General features: G+C 48.3%; 7 protein-coding genes across 7 annotated transcripts; 3 read left to right on the forward strand and 4 right to left on the reverse strand.

The window, feature by feature from the left end:
- Positions 1-1,008: 1,008 nt before the first annotated feature.
- Positions 1,009-2,862, reverse strand: KY384_004337 (uncharacterized protein; the record flags this gene model as incomplete). The annotated part of the gene is made up of 3 exons (XM_044812843.1): positions 1,009-1,035; positions 1,087-2,685; positions 2,746-2,862. 3 exons carry the CDS (start codon positions 2,860-2,862, stop codon positions 1,009-1,011), a joined length of 1,743 nt encoding a protein of 580 aa, XP_044670263.1.
- A 902-nt stretch (positions 2,863-3,764) lies between these two features.
- Positions 3,765-4,866, forward strand: KY384_004338 (uncharacterized protein; the record flags this gene model as incomplete). The annotated part of the gene is made up of 2 exons (XM_044812844.1): positions 3,765-4,129; positions 4,185-4,866. 2 exons carry the CDS (start codon positions 3,765-3,767, stop codon positions 4,864-4,866), a joined length of 1,047 nt encoding a protein of 348 aa, XP_044670264.1.
- A 544-nt stretch (positions 4,867-5,410) lies between these two features.
- On the forward strand, positions 5,411-10,285 carry KY384_004339 (uncharacterized protein; the record flags this gene model as incomplete). Its single annotated transcript, XM_044812845.1, has 4 exons — positions 5,411-5,539; positions 5,593-5,691; positions 6,481-8,394; positions 8,450-10,285. 4 exons carry the CDS (start codon positions 5,411-5,413, stop codon positions 10,283-10,285), a joined length of 3,978 nt encoding a protein of 1,325 aa, XP_044670265.1.
- Positions 10,286-10,629: 344 nt separating this feature from the next.
- On the reverse strand, positions 10,630-12,984 carry KY384_004340 (uncharacterized protein; the record flags this gene model as incomplete). Its single annotated transcript, XM_044812846.1, has 8 exons — positions 10,630-10,832; positions 10,881-11,028; positions 11,097-11,157; positions 11,213-11,368; positions 11,425-11,627; positions 11,914-12,285; positions 12,344-12,707; positions 12,902-12,984. The coding sequence occupies 8 exons, from the start codon at positions 12,982-12,984 to the stop codon at positions 10,630-10,632; spliced, it is 1,590 nt and encodes a 529-aa protein (XP_044670266.1).
- Positions 12,985-13,561: 577 nt separating this feature from the next.
- On the forward strand, positions 13,562-14,954 carry KY384_004341 (uncharacterized protein; the record flags this gene model as incomplete). The annotated part of the gene is made up of 2 exons (XM_044812847.1): positions 13,562-14,381; positions 14,431-14,954. 2 exons carry the CDS (start codon positions 13,562-13,564, stop codon positions 14,952-14,954), a joined length of 1,344 nt encoding a protein of 447 aa, XP_044670267.1.
- Positions 14,955-15,179: 225 nt separating this feature from the next.
- On the reverse strand, positions 15,180-15,812 carry KY384_004342 (uncharacterized protein; the record flags this gene model as incomplete). The annotated part of the gene is made up of 1 exon (XM_044812848.1): positions 15,180-15,812. The coding sequence occupies one exon, from the start codon at positions 15,810-15,812 to the stop codon at positions 15,180-15,182; it is 633 nt and encodes a 210-aa protein (XP_044670268.1).
- Positions 15,813-17,516: 1,704 nt separating this feature from the next.
- KY384_004343 (uncharacterized protein) lies at positions 17,517-18,825 on the reverse strand (the record flags this gene model as incomplete). The annotated part of the gene is made up of 4 exons (XM_044812849.1): positions 17,517-17,627; positions 17,731-18,164; positions 18,226-18,716; positions 18,770-18,825. The coding sequence occupies 4 exons, from the start codon at positions 18,823-18,825 to the stop codon at positions 17,517-17,519; spliced, it is 1,092 nt and encodes a 363-aa protein (XP_044670269.1).
- Positions 18,826-19,273: the final 448 nt, after the last annotated feature.

Genomic DNA, 19,273 nt, shown 5'->3' on the forward strand with positions numbered 1-19,273 from the left:
CAAAGCGAGTTCTTGGAAGCTCCATTGCTAGAGGTGACAAGGAAGATGTTCACGTGCGTCATGTCGACCAGACTCTGCGTGGACTATTATTCAAAAGACCCAACGCGCAGAATGTCACAATGGTATTCTCCAAAGCATCGTAATGAACATGCCATATATATACATAGTCTGCCCTCGAATCTATGGGCGTAGTGATTATTCATTGGACCACCTTGCAGGCAATGAGGTTGGCCATACCGCTGAATACATACCATTTCGTAAAAATATGAGTCTCGCTCAAGCGTAAGAATTCTATTTTAGGCACGGCCTCGAAGTGTCTGTCTCTGTTGAATAGCCTCGATTCGTACCACATTATGATATTAAGTACGGAGCATCGATAGCATTCCTATGCGCCTCACTTGAAGGTGATACGGTTCTGGGGACGGCGTTGTTAGGAAGGACGACCGTTGCGTTGGCACAGTCCTGACCGCAGACTTCCATGGACAGTGCCATGCTCAGTTGCTCTGCGGTGAGATGCCATTTGGTTTTGTGGAGGAGCTGGTCTATTGAGAATAGATCTGCATGACCTGCAGTCAGAGGTCCTCGAGCCGGAGACTCTTGGAACAAAAGCATTCCTCACAGCCGCGTTTTGAAAAGACCAGTGGCGCTTGAGCTGGGTCAAGTCGAGACTTTTCGACGTTCACATTGAGAGCTTATCCTTGCACGCCACTGCCAGTCGACATCAGGGGCGTCCCAGGACCCAGATATTGCCGCGGGCAACCTTCGTACCACCAAAGCAGTCTGATCGATTCTGCGTATCCCTGTATTGCGCCGTCGAGCTTGGTCTGCCCTTAAAGCTATCCTCTAGCAGAGTGAAGACAGTGACTACGTTGTGCAGCAACGGGTCAATGATTGCTGTAAATTTCCGCGAATCCTTCGATGCGTAGGGTACGCTCGGCTTGCTCGTGATGGCTTAAATGGTCAAGACTGTTGTCAAAGATAGAGGTCGCATCTCCATGATCTCTCATGTCAAGGCTGGACGTCCATGATTGCTATCTAACGAGCAAGTCAGCAAGAGTTCACGGGGCATGGGCATGTTCGACGTACTTGGCTGCCAGCTCCCAGCGCCAGCCTCTTCCCGTTCGCATCCCAATCCAGCGAGATGCTTGGCTCATTCATACCGTTTTCAGACCAGTCGTCACCAATCCCACTGTCTCTATCTGCGCTATGGCCATTCGCTTGCGGCTTCGGCGCCTTGCTGAAGTCGCCTTTCCAACTTGCTATAGGGACAAGTTTTCCAGTTGTGTTCCATATGAGGACTTTGGTCTGGTTAGCCGCTGCCAACAGCGAGCCATCATGATTACAGGCCACGGCCAAGGGTGGAAGATCCGAGCCAAAGTTGAACGCTCGTCTGGGCCGCATGGTAGCGAGATCCCAATACTTGACAGTGCCATCTAAAGACGCACTCGCAAGGATCGGGGCTGATTGTGGCGCCATTGAATTGAATGCATAGGTCACGGCGGTAACAGTATCAGCGTGAGCTTGTTGAAGGCCACTTATGGTTCCGTACGGGTCAAGGCACACCATACAGCCGGTCTCTTCCTCGAGAATAGCGACGCTCTCAGGAGAAGCATTAAAGACGTGACTCCAATTTCGATCGGTTATTTGAGCATCTTTGACCGCCCACGTAATGCCTTGATCAGAAGCGATGTCCCAACGACCAATGGTGCCATGCCCACAAATCATGATCGTACTTACACCTGTCCAGACAGCATCCGTGATGACCTTGTCACATTGTAACGGCGGCAGTGGCTGAGAGATTTTCATGTCCCAGACTATGATTGAACTCGACCCGTCCCCAGACGAAGTGATACCTAGTAGAAGGCTGCCATCGGCATTCCAGCGCAGCTTGATGACCATTTCTTGGCCGATGGTAAGATCGTCCAACGCTTTTCCGGTATCTGTCCAGGTCGATACGTTGCCGACGACATCAGAAGGATCGGACCGAGTGGCGATGGCGAACAACGAGCCGTCTGGACTCCAGGCCATTGAGGTCACCAAAGAGGAATCGTTGGACTGAAGAATGTCGCAACTGTCAATTTGCTCGGCAGAAGCCGCGCCTGGGGCAGCCTGCCAAAGACGGCATAGCGCATCCCCACCAGTTGCCAAAATCGATGAATTGCGCGGATTCCACTTGATGTGCATGATGCTGTCTCTGTCTGGAACACTTAGGATCGTTGTTCTCGGAATCAAATTCTCCACTTTGTCGCTTTGGATAGCTATGCTTTGTCCATCTGTCAAGGTCGGTATCGGATGCGCATCTTGTGCCGCAGCCAGCTCGTCCCCGTCCACGTCCATTTCGACGGGGACGGTCTGACCATCATCAGCGACTGAGTATCCTTCTGGCGAAACTGCTTCCAGTGCTTCCCTTTGATTGTAGTCGTAGCCATTTTGGTCCAGTTGCATGACATCGGCATTCGCTGCATCTGTATTCTGGGTGCGACGCCCGCGCTTCCGCGCAGGGTCGGCGTCAGTCTGGAAAGAAGATGCATTTAATTCACGCTGGACTTTGCGCCCAGCAGGTGGTTGTTGAGGTGTCAATGGACCATCCCGTTGAAGCTTTTCGTGGTCGGGCGTAGATGCTTCTCGGATCGTTTCAGCACCAAAATACAACGTGGCGGCGGATGTGCCTTCTTCAACGGTCGCCTGCCGCTATTCAGAGGCAATTCATCGTAAATAAAACCACCAACATCAGTCACGACCTACCTTGGCGTGCGATTGTTCAATCTGATGGTACTTCAGACCTTTATGAACCAACGTGATCAAGGCCCGTCGCTCGATTCGTTGTGCGAAAGGCAGGGTCTGCGGGTCCTTCTCTCTCATCCAAAACTGCTGGAGTTTGACTGCGGCATGTCCATATCCTGTCGTAGAAGATTAATAGAAAGCTCGATCAGCTACCGCGCCCCTCTCGATGATGTTCACCTGATTCTTGAAGATACCTTTGTCGAACTGTGGTCAGCATGGGGCCGGCATTGGAGGCCCAATGGAGAAGGAATGACACACCTCCAGATTAGATAATTCACATGGTCGGAGGTCAATGATGCACCTGTCATCTTGACAAACCGGTGAGAATCGCGCTCTATCTACACAGACTACGGGTGGCCATGCCAAGGTGGTGGATGGAGATGGGAATAGGATATGAATGATTGAAGATGCAAAAGGCGCGTAATAATCGAAAACGAAGGGGGAGCCGATGGAGATTCCCAAGGCCTGGGGTCGCACTAAACGGGACTAAGTCGTAAGGTTTGGCTACCGACGGGCAACACGCGCCCTTTGCTTATTATGGGCCCGGGCTAGCTGAATGGGGCCTGTCACAATTAGATGCATGATGGAGATCTGGATGGGATCCCCACACCCACCACGCTTCTATTGTATATGGGTACGGTGGGCCCAGGCCATCAAGTGCAATATATTATCGAGATGTCATCGCTTTGGGGAAACATGATCGATACCCGTGCACGATCACTGTGAGACGAGACTGCGCCATGGTCTAGGGAGGAGCCTTGATTGGTGACGAGATGGTCCTCAAGTTCCCCTTCCCGGCTGTGGCATCCCTGCCATCCCTTCCCTCATCCCTGCGCCTGTTCCGTACGTGCCCTCCACCTTAGCGTCCTGCAAAGGCTGAGGAATTTCGGTGCAGACACGTTTCGATGCATGAAACCACCCCAGAACACCTCGTTTGACATCCAAACAATAACAATACCCTATTCAGTAGTCTCGTCAAGATGCAAGTGCGCATCAGCATCCCACCCTTGACCCGCCTCTTACTTGCTCTACTTCTCGCCATTTCGGCCACCCACCAAGCCTCCCGCTATATCTTCCATGCCCTACCCAGCGAGCTCCTTGCCCTCGTGCCTCAACAGTCCGTCTTCTACCCGTGGGTCTACGTCACTGCCGCTTTTGCAGAGCAGAATCTCATCACCTTCCTGATTGCTGCAGCCACCATCCTCTATGGTGGGAAATACCTGGAAAGAGCTTGGGGAGCAGCCGAATTCGGCAGGTTCTTTCTTCTGGTGACTGTCATACCAAATGTTGCGGCATCCATCGTCTACATTCTCTGGTTTGCCATCACACGAGATTCTGCAAGAGCGTGAGTCATCAAGCCCCTTTGACAAGTGCTGAGCGTCTACTGATTCCAATGCCAGTTTGACCTACATTCAAGGCTCTGTAGCCCTCCAAGGTGCTTTTCTGGTCGCTTTCAAGCAACTGGTCCCAGAGCATCTGGTTACGATCCTAAAGGGCGTTATTAAAATACGTGTAAAACATTTCCCTGCCATATTTCTAGCTGCAAATACTATCTCGGGATTTGTGATTGGCACCGATACGGGACTGGTTCTAGCGTGGACGGGCTTTTTCACGAGCTGGCTATACCTTAGGTTCTACAAAAAGCAAACAGACCTTTCTAGTACAACGACTAGCACTAGTAGGATCAGAGGCGACGCGTCAGAGACGTTCGCATTTGCATACTTTTGGCCCGACGCAATCCATGGCCCCGTAGCTGCTGTCGCTGACGTTGTATACAATGCATTAGTCACTGCCCGAATTTTGGCTCCTTTTTCGGCAGAAGACGTTGAGACAAGCAACGTTCAGGCATCTGCAAGAGGAGAGGCCGGGCTTCCAAGTCTGCTGAACCAAGGCGGTCGAAGAGGAGGCAAGAGAGAGGAAGCTGAGAGGAGGAGAGCATTAGCGCTGAAAGTCTTGGACCAACGATTGCAAGCTGCTACCACGAACAAGCAACAATCCTCAAGTCCCACGGAATCTGTGCCTAGAGGGGAAGCTGCAATTCCTTCAGAGGCTGAAGCTGCTGGCGCTAACGATAAAGTCTGAGAGCTTGCACACACTTCGACTTATTTGACTTGTTCACGTTGATCTTTGGAGGCACACGCAGCGACGCAATGCTGCATCTTCATGCCAATCGGAAGGGCTCCGGCGCATCATCAACGATTGCGACCTCATTGTGGTTCATTGACGCCATTGAATTACATTTTCATGCCCAAAGCTCAATGTGACAGCTCGGCATCTTCCTGGATCGAGCAGTAAGCATCTATTGAAGCGAATCGTCTCTGGATGTAAACGTCATGTTCTCCTAGCCTAGATACTAATCTACGGACCGGAAACGGCACTACTATATTTGGTGGCCTGGTGGGGACCAAGTCCTTCACCGCCGGAAGTTTAGCTGATGAGTAGCCGGACAAGCTGACATCACGACGATTCATTACGTCAAAATTAAGGATCGACGACATGAGAAGATATATAGCTCACATCTGTCAGCTCATAATAATTATTGTGACACGTCTTCCCCCACTCAGACCCAGCCACAGATAATTCCTACGCTTTATAAACTCGAATCTTTAATCGGACTACCAGCAACATGACTGACAATACGAACCCAGGCAATTTTGCCAATCGTACCGCTGAGGACGTCAAGAACGTTGCGTCAAAGGGCGGGCAGACTGGGACGGAGAACAGTGGCTTTGCTAGCATGGATTCTGACAAGCAGGTGTGTTCGAAGTTCCCGCTCCTATCTGTATCAGCTGTTGACGCTATATACAGAAAGACATTGCCTCTATGGGTGGAAAAGCTTCGAGTGGCTCATTCGAGCCTGGCAGCGAGAAGGCCAAGGAAGCCGGGCGTGAGTGTGATTTTTGTTTAGTGTTTGCACAAGTGTCGATTCCAACGCTCGTGCAATTGACTATTCCCACATCCCCATCCACCCCGAAATTGCCATTTAGCGACACAAACTCGTTGCTAATTTTCGACGACTTCTAGGCAAGGGTGGGTCTTCTTCCTAGAATGGCGATCGACCGTTGGAGCCATAGCTCGATGCTTCTACCCGCATTATCGATCTTTCGAGTAGAATATCTCGGAATAATCAACAGTCGATGGATAGCGTGAATCTGAAATGTTACATAATCAAGCACACTCTTTAAGTTACATTAAATTTCTGATCGCATTGTCAAGATCAAGTGCTTTTCTGTGTCCTTCGGCATAGAATCCGCTTTCTCATCATTACAGAATCAAGAATTACCATTTCCCGATCATGTTCTTAAACACTAAGCCACCATCTTGAAGATTTCGGTGTGAGGAAACAGTAGACAGATTTTGTATACCTACAAGCTGCAAATTTGCTGTTCAACATGCAACTAACGTATATCAGTTTTAGCCAGGAACGCACACTTTGAGTTTGCTTTATCTCTTTCAAATTATCAGACGTCGCTAATTGGCCTCTCTTATCGATAACGATTTTTTCGCACCATCCTCACATACAGCTTCGACGTAGAAACAACGCGAGAACCTGAAGCTGCGGGGCTGTTCCTGGGAGGTAGGCGATAATGTCTCTGAGCGAGAGATTAGAGAAAATTCGCTCTCCAAAGCTTCAGAATCAGCGTGAGGTGCAGAAACCTTCCACGACCGATTAAATCATCTGCTGAACGTGTACAGACTGCAGTCGTGCTAGCCGCGGTCGAGGACACATTGAAGTCGCAATCTTGCGAGTTCTCTCCCACTGCCTATTTTGCTGCCCTCCTCGCTCTCCTCACCCAATGCATTTCCGGGCAAGACGGCCTCGTCAACAAAGAGCTTGCTACTTGTGTCGTATACCTTCTTGATATTGTAGGAAGCCATGTGCCAGCTCCGCTGCTACGAAGCAAATTCAGCCAGATCTTGACAAGTCTTTCGCCGATACTGTCCAGCCCGGACGTGGAAGCGCCACTTGTGAGATCCTCCGTTGGTTGTCTTGAGACACTCCTGCTCGCTCAGGATGGCGCAGCATGGGCGCTTTCTCAGACGCAGATCAGCCCGCGCCGGGCAATTGCTGGTCTTCTCGTGCTTGCTCATGATCACAGACCGAAAGTACGAAAGCGCGCACAAGAGGCTATCGCTCACGTTCTACAATCGCCACCGCCCAGTCCAAGTTTAGACCATCCAGCAGCAGACATGTGCGCTGAGGCTGCTCTGAAAACGGCGACTGATGTACTTGCAGCTACTACCCTTCAGGGAAAGAAGGGGAGAAAGGAGTACAAAAGATTGCCTGAGGACCGTCATCCAGGCCTGATACATGCTTTGCAACTCATTCACTCTCTTGCATCAGTATCGAGGGGATGGCCAAGTAAAAAGATAGAGCCGCTTTGCGAGCTTCTCATACATTTTTCGGGCAGCAACGAATGGCTTACGCTGCAAGCTTTTGAGATCTTTGAGGCCATCTTTCGTGGTATGGCTGAGGAGGTTGCAAGCACAAAATTGCCAAAAATGTTGCAGGTCATTGAGGAGATGAAACCAGCTTTGGACAATGAGAAATTAGCACCGAGCTGGTGTGCGATCATCAGCAGAGGCTATGTTGTTTCTGCTCAGGTCGAAAAAGTAGAGACCTTTCAAAAGCTCCCCCAAATTTTTGAGTCTGTGAAGCAATATTGCTCATCAGGTAGCTACAACATTCGAAAAAGCGCTTCTGAATGTTTGATATCCTTCCTTTCAAATTGTATCTCTGAAGACGCCATAATCGAGCCTAGTATCTATGACGAGAAGGTACTGGGGAACATTGCGAAGTCCACGATAGATTTGTTGAGTATCAAATATCAGACCGCCTGGATGGAGGTTTTCTCTGTGTTATCTGCTACATTTGACGCCTACAGATACAGGTCAGTGAACTTACTTAATGAGATTGTTAAGATACTTGGAGGACTTCGAGAAAGTGATTCGTTCTCCGGAAAGAAAGAAATTGATCAGGTATTGGGACAGGCAATATCAAATATGGGACCCGCAAACGTTCTTGCCATTTTACCACTTGGCCTTGCAAAACCCATACCTGGCCAAGCTGGACGAGCCTGGCTTCTGCCTATTCTTCGAGACCACGTGCAGAATACTGACCTTATGCATTTTCGATCGGAATTGGTACCCCTGAGCGAAGTCTTGTATCAGAGGATAATTGATCACGGAGCTGCAGACAAAACAATGGAGCTCAAGATTTACGAGACACTGGTGCAGCAGATCTGGGACATCTTACCTGGATACTGCACTCTCCCTATAGATGTGCCCAAGGCTTTCGATCAGACCTTTGCTGAAATGCTTGCCAATCTGCTGTATAAGCAGACAAGTCTGCGTATCAACATATGTAACGGACTTCAGACACTCGTGGAATCATTGCAAGCTTTTGTGGCCAGTGATCTCTTGAAAGAAAACCAGCTTTTGCAGCACCGACTAACGAAGCCTGATGCAGAGGAAGCTCTCAAGCATTTAGCTGGGCTCGCAGGCAATTTGCTCGCAGTCCTATTCAATGTTTACAGCGAGACATTACCACAATACAGAGGTTACATTCTCCAGTGCATAAATGCCATTCTGAGTATCATACCCGAGAAGGTTAGTGATCAAGCCCTAGAAAGTGGCCGAATGAAATGAGGCTGACGACCTTTAGGAACTCCTCGAAACCTTCCATCGTGTAGCTGTCATGCTCGAAGACGCACTTAGAGAATCTTCAGATCAAACGCAAGCACAAAAGCAACAAGAAAAGCAGGAGCGCAAGCAGACAGACACGATGCCCCCAGCTTCACATACCCTTATGGACCTTGTTATCACACTTTCCATCTATCTGCCGCGCCATTCTTTTCCTGCCCTGTTCAATTTAGCAGCACACGCACTTCCACTCAAAAGTGATGCCCAGCTTCAGAAAAAAGCCTATAAACTCCTGCCTCGGCTGAGCAAATCTATCGTTGGTGCAACGGCGCTCAAAGACCGCAATTCAGAGCTGCAGTTGCTCTTACTTGATACGCAATCATCAGTGACGCCGTCGGCGAGACGAGATCGTCTGGCCGCCATTACGGTCGTCGTAGAGCACCTGCCAGACACTGAATTGCACTTTGTTCCTTCGGTCTTGAGCGAAGTCGTGATAGCATGTAAGGAAGTGAATGATAAGGCCCGTACCACGGCATTTGACCTTCTTATACTCATGGCACAGAAAGTGTCCGCAGGTGGCAAGATCGAGCAGTCAAAGATCCCTCATATGGACGATTCTGCACCTGTTGCTGAGGCTAGCCTGGAGGAATTTTTCACCATGGTATCGGCAGGTTTAGTTGGGAATAGCCCGCATATGATCTCAGCTACCATAACAGCGTTGGCTCGTATCCTCCATGAATTCATATTACGGCTACCTCGAAACGTCATGGAGGATATTGTACAGACTATGTCGCTCTTCCTCACGTCGACGAATCGAGAAATTGTCCGCGCAGTCCTCGGTTTTGTGAAAGTCGCGATTATCTCGCTGCCTGAAGATCTCATACGTCCTCGACTTGAGGGCTTAATCCCGGGTCTTATGCAATGGAGTCATGAACACAAGGCTCGATTCAGATCAAAAGTGAAACACATCCTTGAGCGTGCAGTACGCCGCTTTGGATATGATAGCATTGAGAGTTATTGCCCCGAAGCAGACAAGAAACTCATTCAGAATATCCGTAAGACTCGGGAACGTCGGAAGAAGAAGAATCAATACAACAAGGATGACCCTGAAGATGACTCTGTTGCCGAGGAGCCTTCGAATGGCAGCAAAGGCAGATTCGAAAGTGAACATGACGAAGTACTCTATGGCAGTGCATCTTCTTCCGATGCTTCCGATGACGAGACTGAGGCCCGCCAACGCTCCAGTAGCAAACGCAAAGCCAGTGGCACGAAGACATATATTTCCGAAGCGCAAGACGAGCCCCTCGACCTACTAGACCGGCGTTCCCTTGCAAACATTTCTTCCCGCAAACCTGTCCCCACCAAGCAACCTCCCACCAGCACAAAAAGAAAAGGCAAAATAAAGGTTGATGGCAAACTTGTCATCAATGATAATGACTCCGATGATGATGATAAGGGAGGTGGTGTGACGAGGAGCAATCGGAATGGAAATGATGATGCAATGGCTCTCGATGCGAGAGATGAGGACGAAGGTGGCGGCATCAACGCCTACGTCGAGGCTGTGAAAGGCAAAGATGCCATTCAGCGTGGGCAGAGAGGGAGGCTGAAGTACAGCAATAAGCGTGACAGGGGTGATGCTATGGATATCGATGGTGAGGAGGATGGAGCTGCAGCAGCTAAGAAGGTGAGGTTTGCGGACGGTGGGAATAGGAAAGGTGCTGTAGGTAGTAAAGCAAAGAAGAAAGGATTTGCGACTGGTGCGAATGGGCAGAAGATGAATGTAAAGGCTAAAGGGGGAATCAGTAAGAGGGTCGAACGTAGAGGATTAGGTGGTGGAAAGATCGGAAAGTTCAAATGAAGGTAGTCAAATATCGATCAGTCGTTGATATGAATGTTAGATGTAGATATCTGTGTCATACTGAGATGTGTATAGAATGATCTCTGCTTCGTTTATGAACAACGACGCTTCATGCCCCCAACCACGTAAGACCCCACCATCCTTCATGTCTGCGTCGTTTCAAGGATGCACGTAAATCTATAGGAGAGCAAAAAATAACATATACTAATCAAGGTTTCTCAAGGTCAAAGTATCCATGATGGTATGTTCCGTCTCAAGTAGCGATCAGTCTCAGGCCCTTTCAGCATTCAGCGTATGTTGCGTGCCTTCCTGCCTGTTGATTGCTGTCATTTCTGCGTTGTTCCTCAGACATACTCAGCCTTCACACGTCCGTAGTTGATGTCGTTGTGGATCAGTTCATAAACGGTATCAGCGGAATGATAGGTGACCTGGATTTTGTATTTGATAATGTAGTACATTGCGCCGTCGGCTCCCATTTTGGTAGGCAATAGAGACGGTGAAATGCGACTGAGGTCCGCATTGACGCTGACTAGTTTTTGAACCTCCGCTGTGACAATTAGTCTTGATAGATAGACCAAGTAAGAGGTGCACTGACCACAATCTTTATATTTGGGAACACCGGCATTGTTTTGATCACTCGACATTAGTATATTACTAGTCACACGTCGGAGGGGTCCATCCTCGATCTTGGATTTTCGATAGCGATGCAGCTGCACGGGCTCGTCTTCTTTGACAGTATCCCCCTGCCATAGCCATCAGTACATAACACAACGTCTGTAACGATTCGTTTGACGAAGAGTCTCAATACTACCTTTTTAATGAACCAGTTCACTAGCGAAATACGCCAGCTGCCATGATAGGAACTCCAGTATCTAGTACGTTACTATCAAGAGTGCTAGCTTTGAAAAGTCGACGATCAGTACTTACCGACGTGAGATGGGATGCTCGAACTCGTTGAATGAATGCCCACAGTCTGTGCCGTAGTGCTTACGAGCTGATCGGCCGCTGACCTTGACTTTTGTTGATGAGGGGAGTTTTACAGCAAGACCTTTCATGAGAGCTCCTTTAACAACAGCGGTCCATCTAATAGTCTCAGCATGCCGGATTATTGAACACCTCTTGAACTCCGCTGCGCTTACCCGTCTGGTGGTTGGATAACTTCAGCAGACACAGATGAGTGTTTGATTTCCTTGGCAATCTCTTCGCGTAGGTAGGTGTTCTGTCCAAAACCACCAACGAGAATGACTGCCTTTATCGGTTTTTTCGACTTTTCAATCTGATTTGTGACTAATTTGACGGTTTCATCAAGGACTGGCTCAAAGATTTCGCGAACTTCAGTCCCCTGCAAAGCGAGTTTCGCTCGTTTGACGCCGAGTTCAATATTGTCGCTAATACATGGTACTAAAAAGATTGTGAGAAACGATATATCGCCGCTTTACGCAGAAGCCAGCTTCGTTTGTACCTGGGACAAGAAACTTTTCTGCGAAAGTTCCCATGAAGTTTTTCTTCACCTGGACCGAGTATGAGAACAGACTTCAATGGAGATTTCATGAGTCGTACCACATTCTCGAAATATTCTGTCGCCTAAGATTGTAAGCTACGCGGCCGAAAAGATAAGGCGAGCTAACCTGTTGAAGCACATCATCATCCCAATTAGGATCTTTCCCTAGCTTCTCTTCGAGAAATTGCTGGAAGCGGCGATTCAAGATGGAAGATCCACACAAAGCGCCTGTTCCTGGGGTAGCTTCAACAATCTCAAGGACTGGGGCTAGGGATTCAACTGTATATGTGATGCAATCAACTGTGCCACCACCAGCGTCACAGAGAACGAAGGTGTCACCCTTTTGAATTTTCAAGGACTTCATCTTGTGAAGTGCATACACTGCCGCAGCTTCGGGTTCAGAGATGATAAAAAGTTCGTTCTGAGCCATTCCAGCCTTTTTTGCGCATGCGAGGGTCAATTCTCTCGCTTTATCGGACCAGACTGCGGGAACAGTGACCTAACAATATTAGCGTGTCGTTGAAAAGGACTATGCTGACAAGGTATGAAATGCTTACTATCCATTCAATTGGAGTGGAGCTCAATGCACTAGCGGGCAGCTTATGCTTCAGCATATGCTCTGCGTGCTTTCTCAGAGCGGTCATATAGTCAGTTGTCAGTTTTCCTGGGCTATAATTGTAGCCTGGAGGTGCCGCTAATGGGTCAGGATATTTCTGCGAAAGGCCGATCTTTTCTAGTTGCGAAGGATCTAGGTCGAGTTTGAACCATTGATGACGCTGGACGGCATCGTGAATCTGAAATCCCCATGTGAAGCCACTCCCATGATAAGCAATTTCTCTACCACCTGAGTCAGCTGGGTCCATCGCATATATCATTACAATAACGAACGTGGGACACTTCTCCTCGGTTTTCCCTTCAGCGCTTATGGAGTCTCCCTTGGGCCATGTTGTGATCGGGATTTGGTTCTCAGGCTTCCGTTATGTGAGCAAAGACACGTAAAGGAGATTGCAAAGTCACAACCTCACGAGTTTGGGCCCATGCAAGACCACTGTAAGTAGTGCCACTAGTAGCATGTCAGATTGAAGATATGTATGACGAATGGATCGAGAACTCACAAGTCGAATGCTATAACGATCTTCAATTCAGCTTCAGCGTCAGACTCTGATTCTGAATCATCACGCTTGCGTTTATGCGACATGCTGACAGTATATGATAGATCAGAGCTGTCAGGATCACCTGTGGAAGTGATACATGAAGGGCTGTGGCGTTAGTAAATCACAATTGTAGAAGCAAGAAAGACATTCGGATATGATATATGACACCTGCAATGAAAGCTCCAGGAGAAGTTTCGATACAGCTTTGTGCAATTCGATTGGTCGAGCATGGTCATTCACTTCATAGGTTAACATTCACTGAAGACACTCGATGATTGTATTTTATCGCATCACAACGCATTTTTGTTCGTCCACCTCACTTTCGAAAGCGGAAGATCTGTCAATAACCCATAAAGTTAAATATAAGTCATCACTCAAAGCATTGACATGATCCGAACCAAGGAGACTCTAGCATTGCAAAGGTATATGTGACATAACATAACGTGTGCTAGCAAAGGTACACATAGACCAAAAATTTTAATGATCTCCACAAGCTAACGAATACTAGAAATAAATCAAAGACGAAGATATCGCCAGGCACTGATTAGTCACAGAGAAAGGGCCATACCATGCAGAATTAATGCCGAGTTCACACCTTTGAGGGATGACTTCAGAGCTGACATGACGTTCAATGATACCAATCCTACAGCCCGTCGGCAAGAGTGCAGCGCTCAGTCGCCGGGTGCAACATTTGGAAATGAGGAAGCAAAGACGTCGGAAAGAAATGATCGCGGTGTCCCACAGAGTTCTAAAAGTGCTGACAACAGAATTGGAAATTCGCTGGTCTCTGGTTTCCTGAAATTTCGACAATTGATTTCGACTGAAGCGCAACCAAAGCTTGAGAAAGCCCATGCGGACCCAAAGGCGGCTTTTGAGGGTCGCCGACACACACTTCAGCCCGTACACGTCATTGACAAAATCAAGCCTCAGCCGCGGATGAACGCCCAGCAAGCTTTGCACAGAGAAAAAAATGAACGAAGGGAATCTAAAGGAGTCACTGCCATCTTCCAGCGACAGAAGACAGAGATTATGGACTTGCGTGAAAACCTTTCAAAAACCCAAAGCGAATTGGCCGCCTGCAAAAACGATCTCCTGTGTCTGCAGCCTTTAGCTCAAGTGCCAGATTCGGTGATTGAGGGGGAGTTCGACTCTCTCTGTCACTCTGTAACCGAGTGGGCGAATGATGAGATAGACACTTTTGAGACGGCAAATCCGGGCCTTAGTCTGACTGAGCTATTTGCCATTGATCGGAAGAGTCATCTAGGAATTTTACTACATGAGCATCCTAGGGCTTCAGAGTATGTCATCAGGTGCTCGCTCCACACTAGATTGAGAGATTTCGTTTTTGCTCAGGAAAATTACATGCTCGGTCTCTCAGGCATCGTGAGACATGCCTTAATCGCAGCAGAGAATTCAATGTCAGAGCTTGAACCTCGAAAGAGTAAGCATGAACATTGTCACGTGCTTGTCTTCAGACTAACAGGCCATAGACAAGTCCGTGATAGCTAATTGGCGTTCTGAAACATTGAGCGCTCTCTTAGCCACTGAGACATACAAGACGGCCTTCAACCAGCGCATTCAGTATATCACCAGAGAGATATTTCATGACTTACAATTGGTGTTGCCAGCGCTATTTGATGCTGAGGAAGCGAAGGTTCGGCTTTATTTTAAAGTTATGCAAGCCGCAAGCAGTCTTGCAAAGAAGGTACAGACTTCGTCAAGTCGCTTCGATTTCGATCACAAGGAAGGTATGTTCGAACCTCGAGAAGTTTGGTACCCAGCAACGGTAACACAGATCTCGCGCATCACGATGGTCGACTTGTCAACGAGCAAAGTTATCAAATCCGAGCGTCAGGTGGTGGGAGATGCAGAAGGAAACATTGGAGACTTCATCTTTCAGTTTGAGCCAGCAATTGACCGTATCAGTCCAAGCGGAGAAATAATCCCAATACGGAAAGCGGCATGGTTGATCGATCTTTACCAACCATTGGTAAAGCGACAACGAATGAAATGACTCTGTGCGAAGCCTGCAAAGATAGATTGCAGCTTTAAATGCAGTGGCACACAGCAGGCGTCACCGGTAATGCCATGTCTATTACCAGTACGTCAGCACACACCGTACGGATGTCGATAGCTCCACGTCTGTTTTCCAGAGACTAGGGGATCAGCGAATTTACTTTTGCTAGATGTTGATAGTGCAAGGCTCGCGTTGCCGTGGGAGACATGCTGCAAGCGAGCATCACATCTTCGCAAGCGGCAGGCTAGAGCTTGACTGAACCAGCTTATTCGCAATAGCATCCCCTAGCATATCATAGCCAAAAGGTGTGAAATGCAAACCGTCATCCCAAATCTTGTGCACTTCCGCTTTCTCTTTCGGCCAGGGAATGGCGCTACACACATCTGCCACGTAGAAGTTCTCCTCCTGATGGCCTATTATGAGGTCATTCAGCGCCTTGTATCTTGCACTCGTCTGATCACTCCGATCACTAGTCTCCGTAACAGTCAAAGCCAGCACTTTCGCCCCACTATCCAGTGCCGTCCGCCAGATCTTCTTCAACGCGTCGAAAACCTGTCCTGGTTTTGCACCAACGATGAGATCATTGCCTCCCCCTTGCACGATGATCCAATCGTAAGGTCTAGGAGTATCCCGAGCAAGTTGTGGCCTGAGACGAGCCATGTATTTCCCATTCAAAACATAATCCCCTGGGAGGGCGTTCACATGAATGCTCGGCTCGGAGGACGGAAAGCTTTGTTGCAACCGCTGCCTCAAGCGACGAGAGTAGGGATGAAAGGCGAGACCAAATTGGTAGTGTCCTCCGGTGATCGATGCGCCAAAGCAAAGAATATGTAGGGGTGGTGAGACGGAGCCCATGCTGGAGACTTGGAGAAGAGGATTTTGCTGCAAAATTGACACTTACGATTATTTTGAGTGCCAAGAGAAGCTCAAAAGCTAGCCGGCGAGATATTTTGGGGGCATCTCTGGACCGAAAAAAATCCGTGGGGATACCATCTCCACCGGTGATTAGAAGATGCAATTGTCAGATTTGAATCCTATAAATTGAGCTTAGGTCTGTAATCAATCAGGCATCTAACCTTACGCTAACATCTAGCGTTTCCGCATCTCAGGGGAAGGCGCGTTTAGGGCTATCTACATATCAAGAAGGCACTCTTACAACCTTCTTCCTCCAAGCTGCCGCCTTTTCATATCCAGCTTCAACGACCAGGCCTTTCTGCCCCGCCCTCCATCATGGACTCATTTCCGATGTCGGTCGCTTGCCTTTCCCTTTCTGTCAAAATGCCTACACTTTGCCGCGTGAAATTTTCACCCTCCTCCATCTACACTCTCTGTCCATGTTAGCATCTTGCTCGTATACATCATTGAATTTGATCCTCTATCACTTGTACAAGCAATGGCCCCTTCTCGAATAGAATCTGTTGCTCCGGAGGTGTCAGTCATGATCTTCAAATCTGCTACAACCCTTAACGATGTCATAAACCTTGCAAAATGCTCGAAAATTCTGTACAAAATCTGGCAAGCACATTTAGTACCCATCTACGAGAATGTCATATGCAATTTGGGTCATAGTGGGGCAGTTACCACTAATCGAAAACGACGTCCACGATCCGCGCCGCCTCAAAAAGTTACAGAGATACTTCTACTAACGTACCGTCTCGCTGAACTCGTTTGTGTTAGTTGGATCATCGATGTATATCCTCTGGCTCCATCATCTTCAGACATTTGGAGATTTCAAGCGGCATTTGGCAAGCTTCGAGACCTCAGCTGTCGTAGTCGCAAGAAGGCGGAACAGCAAATGAAAGCATTAGCACTTCATGACCTACGAGACCTCACTGCAATTTGTTTCTTTCTTCGATCTCCACGTTTCAATTGGAGTATAATACAGCCGCTTCCAATAAATGGTAAGTCTTGGTACTCTGACTGACTGTCTTTGCTGACGTCGATTCCCAACCAGAATGCGAGATGCTAGATTATCTCTCGACTTCAGGTGTTGTCGAGGAGATTGCGAACGAAAGCAGCGAGCGTGTCCTGAACATGAAGATAGTGAGATTTCTAGGGAGACGCCGCCCAACAGGCAAGGAACTAGCCTACTTTTCGCTGCTCGACCAATGGCAGTTCCTGGCGGACCAGTTACCCAAAACCATTTAAGTGCATTCAAGTAAGCTTTGATTCTCGATACCGATGTTTCCTATCAGGCAATGGCACCACATAGCACCGAAGGAAACTCTCATGTGTAGAGCGCAATCCGGCTTAACCCCACAGCAATACTCAATCCAATGTCCTACTTTGCACGATAGAAGTCGATTGTAATTCATGAAAAAGGTTGGAAGAATACAAAGAGGATCAAGGACCTACGTCTCGAATGCATGACTTGCCTTTATCAATTTACGAAAACACAACATCATTCTGTAACACTTGAAGAGCAGTAATTGTTATGGATTGGCTCAAGAATCCTAGGCGCGGCTAATGTGAGATACACGACAGAAATGGTAGTATGAACGACTGTAAAATGAGGTGGAATGGACGGAATATTTTACAGCATACATTTATGCTTCAATATTACTCTATGCTCACACCATTTTGCTCAATATCCCTGCATTGGCGGTGTAGCTCTCCAAGCACTAGCTCTATCACATGCTGCAACTTCCCAAACTCGTCTTCCTGACCTTTCTACCTGACTTAATTAAGTTGACTCGACTCGAGACAGCCAATTCATGATCTGTAAGCATGTTAAATCTGCTTTAGATGAGGCACCCGTCACCAAGAGGCTTACCATCATGGCCTGCACAAGGCCGACTCTAAGACCATAACCACTTCCATCCCAACTGGAGGCCTGCAGAGTAAGATTGTACATCCCAAGAGCATCTAGCTCCCTCGAGCGAGCCTCCATCGCCATCTCAATCGTATAATGCCATAAAGCGTTATTTCCCTCACCCAAGATCTGACCAGGCGGTTTGAGGTGGCCAGCGGAGTTTGGACCTACCCAAAGAAATGGCACATTTCGACCTGAGGTGTCAGCTAGGCTTACCCATTCATCCATACTATCTGTTGCAAGGGGCCAGGAGAGTGTGGTGGAGAGGCCAAGAGTGTGGATGACGGGAATGGATTTGTAAGAGTCGGAATCCGCGCGAAGAAGGGCCGTGAAGCGCTCATGAAGGTCGTCTGGTGCTGGTGAGCCAGAAATTGGGAGGAAGAAATGAGGACTTCCTGTGTTCATCTGATAGTTAGCAAGCGGTCTGTCTGGACTTCGTTTTGAGAATAATCGTACGGCTGCAGAAGTACGGCGTCGATAACCCTTCGCCACCGCTCTTGCTTCCACCTACAGAAGCGCTGTCTAGAATCCTTCGTTGAAAGCATTGAGGCCTGATGATTTGATTGTCGCATCTACAAGCGTTTTTTTCTTCGTCCTCAAGCTCCCACTGCTTCATTGCCCCAGTCGCAAGATCTTGCCTCAGTAAGATGTTGAAGGCAGCATAAATAGACTGTAACATGTCATCGCCGATGAAGACGACACCGTCGAATCGTTCGAGGATCATACAGATCTCCGGCGTGGTGTACCAACGGAAGTGACAATCCGCCGGGCGATATGGAGCGTCGAATCCGTGACGGCCGCCTGTAGACATGGACTCCAGAAGTCGTGCACGGTTTGGACAGAAATCAGTGTGCCTAAGCTTCTTGTTGTCAACGCTCTGAGGTGGTGTGTACAAGCTTTGAGCTGCGATGCCGCATTCTTGGTGGCCTTCGAAATGAGCGAGGAAACTGGTCGTTGCAATGAGTGAAGACAATTGGATTCAGCAGAGGGAAAAGCTCACTCATTAATAGCATCATGAGAGAATGGGATCTTGTCGGACTGTTTTGACGTTTTCATGGGACGAAATAGCACATAGAGGAGAACCGCAAGTGTGATGACAGTGATAGCAGTCTTTCGAGCCCATTTGCTTCGATTGGAGTCGTTGTTTCTGGTCAATGACATTTCTAGTGGGGGTGAGTATCTATCTTCGTCCTCCTTTTCTCGTTTGGGTGTAAAGGGAAAGGATTGATGAAAGCTGGATATGCGAGGGAATGGGTAGGAAGCCATGTTCTCGCGTTTTCAAGCCCGATGCACGGAAATCTTTACTAAGGACTCAGTGAAATGTGTTGCCAGAAAAGGCGAATGACCGACGCTAACATCACAACACGATGGCGCTAATACCAAAATGGTCGACAACCATGTCAGGGAAAGAGCGTTCAACTTGAAGGAAACATGACGCATCATCGAGGGTTGATGGGTACGCAGTGATAGATCATGTATCAATCAACATAGAAGCAGTGCAAAG

This window comes from Bacidia gigantensis, assembly GCF_019456465.1.
Source record: "Bacidia gigantensis strain McMullin 20006 chromosome Unknown contig_231, whole genome shotgun sequence".
NCBI lineage: Eukaryota > Fungi > Ascomycota > Lecanoromycetes > Lecanorales > Ramalinaceae > Bacidia > Bacidia gigantensis.